At 43.2% G+C, this 10338-nt stretch overlaps 1 protein-coding gene across 1 annotated transcript; it reads left to right on the top strand.

Annotated features, from left to right (window-relative positions):
• Positions 1-8776: 8776 nt before the first annotated feature.
• LOC123133652 (pollen allergen KBG 41) lies at positions 8777-10003 on the top strand. Its single transcript, XM_044553091.1, has one exon. It carries the CDS (start codon positions 8838-8840, stop codon positions 9696-9698), a length of 861 nt encoding a protein of 286 aa, XP_044409026.1. The 5' UTR covers positions 8777-8837; the 3' UTR covers positions 9699-10003.
• Positions 10004-10338: the final 335 nt, after the last annotated feature.

The raw sequence follows: 10338 nt of genomic DNA, 5'->3' as shown, positions 1-10338 counted from the left end.
TTATATTTCTGCCTAACCATAGTTAGATCTGAAAGTCGAAGTTCCGTTTCACTGCTATAAAAATACTCATGAAATTTTTGCTCCAGTTGTGCCCATGTTGAAATCGAATTAGGAGCAAGCAATGTAAACCAAGTAAATGCAGTACCGGATAAAGATAATGGACACAATTTTAATCTATAAACATCCGATGTGCCGACCTCGCTGCATTGTGCTAAAAATTGTCCCACATGCTCAAAAGTAGATCTACCATCTTCCCCCCTAAATTTAACAAAATCTGGAATTTAGCAAAATAACCAGGGTATGGTTTTTGATATGCACATCCTGTACCCTTGGGTTCTAAACCAAATTCTCTAAGTATATCCTTAAAATTATTATTGGGCTGTATAGAACTGGCTTGTGGAGCAGATGAAACACAAGCACGCGGCGAAAACTCTGGCAATGAAATTTGAGCATGTGAAGTTTGCAACGGAGACCCACTAAAATATGAATCGGGTACCGGCCCGTACGGAACCCCGGTAGAAACAGGCGGCAGTGGTGGCGTACTATATGCTACTGTCTGATAACTAGGCTGCTGCAAATTAGAATTAAAACCAAAACTTCGGTTATTGTTATTGTAATTTTATGGAACCGAAGTCGAAACAATAGGAGTAGTAGTACTAGGAACTAAATTATTAGCCGAACTACCAACATAGTTCCGGCCATCCAGATTATTGTTTAAAGGAACATGAGGCTGCATAGTATTAGCCGATGCACTAGGCGTATGCATATTACTTGGAAAATTGTTAAATCTAGTACTGTCTGGTGGCATCGGTCTTTTTCCAGAATACTCATCATTGACTTGCAGCACTAATGAGCGTACATGACCAGGTAGACATTTTTCAAGATCTTTATGAAACTGCTCCTTAAATTCTTCAAGTCTATTAGCAACTTCTTGAGTAATTGTACGTGTCATATTTTCCATATCAGAACCATATTTACTAGCTAGGGACACATCAATTAGATGAGCAATGTCTTCGGTTGAGTTTTTTACCTGAGCATCGGAAGGGCTCGGAACTACCTTTTTGATGACGCCGTTCCTCGTCTTCGCATATCCGGCCAACTTGAGCTTCAACCTCTCAACCTTTTCGTTCTCAAGCTCCTCTTCAAGCTCGCGTCGAACATCTTCTGATAGATCGTCGAGTGTGACGGCGATGACGTTCTCCGGGTCGATGTTGCTCCCGTTCTTGGACTCGGTACTCATCGTGTAGCTCTTCTTCTTCTCGTCCCCAGCGGAGTCGCCAATTGTGTTGGTACGGGAAATTGCCGTGCAACACCAGGATATTTGCCGTGCTTTCGTGACGATGAACGATTGCTTTACGAACAAAGCAACAAAGATTTCCTCGCTTTCGTAGAGGAGAGATGACCGTTTTACAGCGCAAAACGGCAAAGATCAACCAAACCCTAGGGCTGCTAGGGCTTGGCAGGAAGTAGCGACAGAAAATAGACGTATGTGAAAAAGTAATGTTTTTATTGATAGATCGATTGCTGCGGTTTTCCAATCGGCCATGACCTTACATATATACGGCATGCTGGACTTGGCGTATAAGGTTACAACTCTGAAGCTAAAACCGATCAGGACTAGCCTTTCTTGATTCGGTTACCATGTAGCATACTTCTACAAAAAATATACTTGCCAATTTAAGTACGTAACAAATCTAGGCCATATCCACGTACATGCAGTCTTGCATATATGAATAAAGTATTCCGTCTACGTCGCCATCACACTAAATATAGTGGCTAAGCATATGTATAAATACCTTGAGCCCACCAAGAAAATATTAAATATTCCGGCAACGTCGCAAATCAAACTGGATAATGGCCATCAGGACTAAGCATACTTCTTCATATACATAGATATATATCACTTGCATGCATCACGCCCATGGTCCAGTATAGCATATGATTCTTCTTAGGACTTGTATCTTCACCTTCCATGAAATTTCCTGTGGCAATACTTCAGCAATGCATTAACCGATCAGTTTGATAAATCATTGATTTAATTTGGCTCATCACATACTAAGTAGCCAAATTATACCATCAACAGGGTTCCCCTCTTTATTTTTTTTGTTTTAAAACTATATAAAAGCACTCAACAGAAATAAATGACTCTTTAAAACTTCTGGGTTGTCTCCCTGGCAGCACTTTCTTTAAAGCCATTAAGCTAAGCATATAGTGCTCAAGATGGATCCACCTGGATCCCAAGGTATATCAAAGCCAATTTTAATTAACAATGATTTGTAATTTAGTAGTGAGTACAAAGTAACATATATCATGCAACAGCGAAGTCTAACTCTCTTCCTATGCATCGGCAATGTCATAAAAGAACAATTTATGCACACATAGTTAAGACCAATGCATAGTATAAACAGTTTCTTGCAATTTTATCATATTGGAAACATAGAGAGGCGGAGATGTAGTTCTTCTCTCATAATAATTGCAAGTAGGAGCAGCAAGCACATGCATATTATATCTATCAAAATCATCATGTGTAGTAGTAAAACGCAACCCATCAATATAATCCTTAATAAGCACAAACTTCTCCGATATAGTGTAGTTTGGAGAATTCAAAAAGATAATAGGACTATCATGCGTAGGTGCAATAGCAACAATTTCATGTTTAACATAAGGAACTATAGCAAGTTCATCTCCATAAGCATCATTCATATTGGCATCTTGGCCACAAGCATGGCAAGCATCATCAAAAAGGGATATTTCAAGAGAATTAACGGGATCATGACAATCATCATAGCAATCATCCTTCGGCAAGCAAGAAGGGAAATTAAACAATGTATGAGTTGAAGAGTTACTCTCATTAGAAGGTGGGAACGGGTAGCTAATCCGCTCTTCCTCCTTTTGTTCTTCGTTCTCCTCATCATCTTTTTCATCCAATGAGCTCACAGTTTCATCAATTTCTTCTTCCATAGACTCCTGCAAAATATTAGTCTCTTCTTGGACAACGGAGACTTCCTCTATAAATGCATCAATATCGAAATTGAATTCATAATTCTCATAGCAATATTTAAGTATAGCAAAATTTTCAGGTTTGCAAACAGCATCATCAAGATTTTCACCCGTTTTAAACAAAGATTCAATTTCATAAGCACCCATAAAAGCAACAAATTCTTATATTTGTTCCACATCATAGTAATCATATATACCATTAGCATAAGAATCTAAGGTTTCATTATCATTAAATTTGCATGAAAAGGAAAGGTGTGGAGCCTTCATCCTAGAGCAACAAGTATAATCATAACTCAAGCATAGTTCCCGAGCATACCAACACAACATATAGATTTGATCCCATAATAGTTTCCCTTTTTGTGTCAAGCGATAATCCCTAAAGTATTCACATTGATCCAACGTGTCTCCCATAACATAATTGAATGGGGTTTTCTCATGATTATCAAAGTAGTACATAATATCTTTCACATAATGAGCATCGAGGGTTTTAGGAGGTTCCCCATCTCCATGAGTAGCAAGTACACCTAATTTTTTTGGTATTTCGTGGTCCATATCCATAACTAAAGATAGAGAACAACTTAGAATAACAAATAAAAATTACTTAGTGATAAAGCAAACAAGCACACATGAGAATACTCACCCCATGCTATTGCTCCCCGGCAACGGCGCCAGAAAAAGGTCTTGATAACCCACAAGTATACATGATAGTTGTAGCCTCTTTCGATAAGTAAGAGTGTCAAACCCAACGAGGAGCTAAAGGTAGAATAAATACTCTCTCAAGTCCTATCAGCCACTGATACGACTCTACGCACGCTTGACGTTCGCTTTACCTAGAACAAGTATGAAACTAGAAGTACTTTGTAGGTGTTGTTGGATAGGTTTGCAAGATAGTAAAGAGCACATAAATAAAAGCTAGGGGCTGTTTAGATAAAGAAGCAATAAAGTAAATATAGCGAGTGTGGAAAAGTGGTGGTAGGAGTTGTGAAAACTACTTTACTAGACCGATAGCAAGTTTTATGTGGGAGAGGCATAAGCTAACATACTTTCTCTTCTTGGATCATATGCACTTATGATTGGAACTCTAGCAAGCATCCGCAACTACTAAAGATCATTAAGGTAAACCCAACCATAGCATTAAAGCATCAAGTCCCCTTTATCCCATACACCACAACCCCCTTACTCGGGTTTATGCTTCTGTCACTCAAGCAACCCACTATAAGCGAATCATGAACATATTGCAACACCCTACAGCGGGAATCCCTCACACTTGCGTGACACGGAGGGCACAATAGGACAACAACATAACCACAAGCAAATTAAGCCAATCATAGCAATTCACCAATCACCGATAGGACAATGAAAATCTACTCAGACATCATAGGATGGCAACACATCATTGGATAATAATATGAAGCATCAAGCACCATGTTCAAGTAGAGGGTACAGCGGGTTGCTGGAGAATGGACCGCTGAATATAGATGGGGGAAGGTGATGGAGGTGTTGGTGAAGATGGCGGAGGTGTTGGTGTAGATCGCGGTGATGATGATGGCCCCCGGCGGTGTTCCGGTGCCACCGGAAGCAAGGAGGAGAGAGCCCCCCTTCTTCTTCTTCTTCCTTGACCTTCTCTCCAAATGGGAGAAGGGTTTCCCCTTTGGTCCTTGGCTCCCATGGCATGGGAGGGGCGAGAGCCCCTCCGAGATTGGATCTGTCTCTCTGTCTCTCTCTGTTTCTGCGTTCCTAGATTCTGCCCTTTCACCGTTTCTTTTATATCTGGAGATCCGTAATTCCGATTGGATTGAAACCTTAGCCCAGATTTTTCTCCGAAAATTAGCTTTCTTGCGGCAAAAGAAGAGCGTCAACCGCCTTACAGGGTGCCCCAGGGTTAGGGCGCCCCTGCCTCATGGCCCCCTCGGGCACCGTCTCGCGTTGGTTTTTCTTCCCAAAAATCATAAATATTCCAAAAATATTCTCCATCCGTCCCGTTTGGACTCCATTTGATATGGGGTTTCTGCGAAGCATAAACATGCAACAAACGGAACTGGCACTAGGCACTGGATCAATATGTTAGTCCCAAAAATAGTATAAAAAGTTGCCAAAAGTATATGAAAGTTGAATAATATTGGCATGGAACATCAAAAATTATATATACGATGGAGATGTATCAGTAACATCAGTGTAAACACCATGATAATTACATATAGCATGCGTGATAGTTTACATAGTCCTGGCGTGGTAACTTTTGACCTGGAAAAAAAGTCGTCGATGTTGGGGAACGTAGTAATTTAAAATGTTTCCTACGATCACGCAAGATCTATCTACGAGGTGCATAGCAACGAGGCGGGAGAGTGTGTCCACGTACCCTCGTAGACTGAAAGCGGAAGGGTTATGTTAACGCGGTTGATGTAGTCGAACGTGTTCACGATCCAACTGAACTAGCACCGAACGTACGGCACCTCCGAGTTCAGCACACGTTCAGCACGATGACGTCCCTCGAGCTCTTGATCCAGTTGAGGACGAGGGAGAGTTCCGTCAGCACGACGAGTGACGATGGGGATGATGATGCTACCGGCGTAGGGCTTCGCCTAAGCACTACGACGATATGACCGAGGTGTTAAACTGTGGAGGGGACACCGCACGCGGCTAAGAGATTGTCTGTTGTGCTTTGGGGTCCCCCCCGCCCCCGTATATAAAGGAGGAAGGGAGGAGGCCGGTGGCCAGGAGGGGCGCGCCATAGGGGGAGTCCAACTAGGATTCCCAATCCTAGTTGGAGTCCCCTTCCTTTTTCCAAGAGGGGGAGAGAGGGAAGGAGGAGGAGAGGGAGAAGGAAAGAGGGGGGCGCCGCCCCCTCCCTAGTCCAATTCGGACTTGCCATGGGGGGTGGGGGTGGCCACCCTTGCGGCCCTCCTCTCCTTTCCACTAAGGCCCATGAAGGCCCACTACTTCCCCCGGGGGTTCCGGTAACTTCCCGGTACTCCGAAAATGTCCGAACCCTTTCGAAACCTTTCCGATGTCCAAACATAACCTTTCAATATATCAATCTTTATGTCTCGACCATTTCGAGAATCCTCATCATGTTCGTGATCTCATCCGGGACTCCAAACAAACTTTGGTCATCAAATCACATAAATCATAATACAAATTGTCATCGAACGTTAAGCGTGCGGACCCTACGGGTTCGCGAACTATGTAGACATGATCGAGACACATCTCCGATCAATAACCAATAGCGAAACCTGGATGCTCATATTGACTCCTACATATTCTACGAATATCTTTATCGGTCAAACCACACAATAACATACGTTATTCCCTTTGTCATCGGTATGTTACTTGCCCGAGATTCGATCGTCGGTATCATCATACCTAGTTCAATCTCGTTACCGGCAAGTCTCTTTACTCGTTCCGTAATGCTTCATCCCGCAACTAACTCATTAGTCACATTGCTTGCAAGGCTTATAGTGATGAGCACTACCGAGAGGGCCCAGAGATACCTCTCCGATACACGGAGTGACAAATCCTATACTCGATCTATGCCAACCCAACAAACACCTTCGTAGACACCTGTAGAGCATCTTTATAATCACCCAGTTATGTTGTGACGTTTGATAGCACATAAGGTGTTCCTCCGGTATTCGGGAGATGGATAATCTCATAGTCTGAGAAACATGTATAAGTCATGAAGAAAATAGTAGCAATAAAACTGTAACGATCATAATGCTAAGCTAACGGATGAGTCTTGTCCATCACATCATTATCCTAATGAAGTGATCCCGTTCATCGACTGACAACATATGTCTATGGTTAGAAAATATAGCCATCTTTGATTAACGAGCTAGTCAAGTGGAGGCATACTAGAGACACTATGTATTGTCTATGTATTCACACATGTACTAAGTTTCCGGTTAATACAATTCTAGCATGAATAATAAACATTTATCATGATATAAGGAAATATAAATAACAACTTTATTATTGCCTCTAGGGCATATTTCCTTCGGTCAAAACATATCAACATGGAATCTAGTTTCGAAGATCTCGTGGCGACGAATTTTTATATGAAAACGAGTTTTCAATCGGAGCGACGGTTTAACCTACAAAATATTTTGAACTTTCGGAATAGAAAGAATCTTTGCTGAGATCATTTGTTTTGTTCTTTAGTTGCATGCATGCATGTAATCATACGCATGCGCTCCATCGACCGTCACAAACGTGAAGAGAATGTGCATGCAACTATGCATGATTAGCTAGTAGACAAAATGTTCGGATCTATTACTAAATACATAACATTCGTTATGTATCACAGTCCTTCTATTAAAGCTGATGCAATCACTAAGGACCGGCATGTCAGCAAGAAGACAAAGCCTTCAACAAAATAACGATATAATTATGCCCATTTGTTTTATTATGACTTGAGCACGTACACGACGCCACGGCTAGCAATCGACAGTGCGTACTGTGGAGTCAGGTCATGCAAATTGCTGGATTGTGTTCTTCTTAGCAAATCTTGACAACGCATCTAGGAGGATTATTCACCTCAAACATCAACAGCCTTCTGCGTAAACCCCCCCCCCCCCCCCCCCCCCCCCCCCGTCCCCCCTCTTTTTTTTTCTTTCTTTCAGGAATATGGCCGTCATTGCTATGAGGATGAAGGTGTGTATATATTTTTCAGGTACATCTGCAGGTGTTTCATTGAACATACGCCGTTTCAGCACACACAAAAAAGATCCACCATCCTTTTCTTCTTTCAGTTGTCATACAAAATTGCTTCATTGTTGATTATGTGCTATGTCATATCGTCTGAAAACAATGTCTCTTTCAAGATTTCAACATGCCAATATGGTGTGGTCGATGCCAAACTAGTGCTCTGTTTGTGCTTTTTTTAGATCCTTTGTAACGCACGGATACTTTGCTAGTACGTACATACATACATACTACCTCCGTCCGGTTTTATTAGGGCACCTCTCATTTTGGGCTAAAATTTGATCAATAAATTTAACAAATAAAATGTAAACTATATGCTACAAAAATTATACCTTCGAAAAGCTCTTTCAAATACAAATCCAACAACGTACTATTTATAGCATATATTTTATATCTTATTAGTCATATATATCTTATTAATCATATAAATGGTCAAAGTATGGCTCAAAATACTAGAGGGCCTAGTAGACCCGGATGGAGGTAGTACATACATACAGACATATATACATACTCCCTCCGATTTCTTTTTAGCCCGCATATAAGATTTGATCAAAGTTAAAAGTTTGACCAACTTTATAGAGAAAAAATATCAACATCTAAAATACTAAAACTATATGGTATGTAAATTAATTTCATGAGGCATCTAACAATACTGATTTCATATTGTGAATCTTGATATTTTCTTACTATAAACTTAGTCAAAGTAAACAAAAGTTGACTTTGACCAAATCTTATATACAGACTAAAAAGAAACGGAGGAAGTACATACATACATACGTACATACATAGTACATACTGACGGGCATACGCGGCGTGTGAAAATATCTATTTGCACACCTTTAAAATTAAAATTTGGGTAAAAAAAAGAAAAGAGCAGGGAAAGAGTCATGGCCAAGAAAAGAGAGAGGAGGGGAGCGGAAGCCGGGAAGACTGAGCGGAGGAGCGATTGGTAGCTAATTTGGGCGCGTGAAGCTCTCCTGGCCTCTCACCGTCGTCCACCCCCGGCCGTACGTACGTGGTGCAGCCAGCATGTGTGTATATATATAAAGCCCACCTCCTTCATCCTCACAAGGCAATACAATCTCTCCTCTCCTCTCCTCCTGCCAGCTTACAAGGCAACCAACGCAGCGCGCGCAATGGCGGCGGTGCAGCAGTACACGGTGGCGCTCTTCCTCGCCGTTGCCCTCGTGGCGGGGCCGGCCGTCTCCTACGCCGCCTACGCCCCCGGCGCCCCGGCCACCCCCGCCGCCCCAGGGACCCAGCCCAAGGCGACGACTCCGGAGCAGAAGCTGATGGAGGATATCAACAACGGCTTCAAGGCGGCTGTGGCGGCCGCAGCCGCCGTCCCTGCGGCCGACAAGTACAAGGCGTTCCAGACCACCTTCATCGCGTCCTCTAACAAGGCTTTCGCGGATGCCCTCAAGGCCGCCGCCTCCGGCCAGACCCCTGCCAAGTCAGACTCCATGTCCAGACTCTCCACCAGCCTCGAATCCTCCTTCAAGCTCGCCTACGACTTCGCCGAGGGCGCCACCCCCGAGACCAAGTACGACACCTACGTCGCCAGTCTCACCGAGTCGCTCCGCGTCATCTCCGGCGCCTTCGAGGTCCACGCCGTCAAGCCCGCCGAAGAGGAGGTCAAGGGGGTCCCCGCCCCCCAGCTCAAGACCATCGACCAGATCGACGCCGCCTACAGGACCGCCGCCACCGCCGCCAACGCTGTCTCGGCCGACAAAAAGTTCACCATCTTCGAGTCCTTCTTCAACAGGGCCATTAAGGAGAATACGGGCGGCAAATACGACAACTACAAGTTCGTCCCCGCCCTTGAGTCCGCCGTCAAGCAGGCCTACGCCGCCACCGTCGCCTCCGCGCCCGAGGTAAAGTACGCCGTCTTTCAGGCCGCCCTGAGCAAGGCCATCAGTGCCATGGTTGAAGCCGAGAAGGATGCCAAGCCCGCCGGCGCCGGCGCCGGCGCTACTGCCGGTGGCTACAAAGCCTGAGCTCGCCAACAATACACATCCATCATGCACACTTACTATGCTGTGTATGTATGTATGTACGTGCGTCGCCTTGGCGGCCAGGGACTTTCCTGATGCTTCCTTGGTTTTCGTTTCATGCAGCCGCGACCGACCGTGTGTGCATGTGCCTGTAATAATAACAGAATGTTTGTAATCTTTTTCTATTCTATGAATTTGTAATCCCCATGACAAGTGGGATCAAATCGGCATATTGTATTGTATATCTATCTATCGTTGGATCGAGTTTCTCTTGATTAACACATGGAAATAAAGATTGCCTTTTACTCCCTCCGTCCCAAAATAAATGTCTTGAGGTTAGTATAAATTTATACTAGAGCTAGTACAAAATTAAGACACTTATTTTAAGATAAAGGGAGTATATCAGTATTTTTTTTGGAAGATTCTTTTTATATCAGTATCACATTGCAGTACATTTTAGTTTTCTATGGAGTTTCTTATTGTTCTCTCACACATGCATTTCTCTACCACCTGCAAGGGTGTGATTGTTCTCTAAACTAGACAATTTCCGGTGCATTGCTGTGGGAATTGTTGGCAATATGTTTAGATGAGACTTGATCGTGTGGAACATAAATACTCCGGTTAACAAAATGTGCACGAAAAT

The sequence above is a fragment of the Triticum aestivum genome, chromosome 6B (assembly GCF_018294505.1).
Source record: "Triticum aestivum cultivar Chinese Spring chromosome 6B, IWGSC CS RefSeq v2.1, whole genome shotgun sequence".
Taxonomy (NCBI): domain Eukaryota; kingdom Viridiplantae; phylum Streptophyta; class Magnoliopsida; order Poales; family Poaceae; genus Triticum; species Triticum aestivum.
This window is presented reverse-complemented; position numbering and strand designations above follow the sequence as displayed.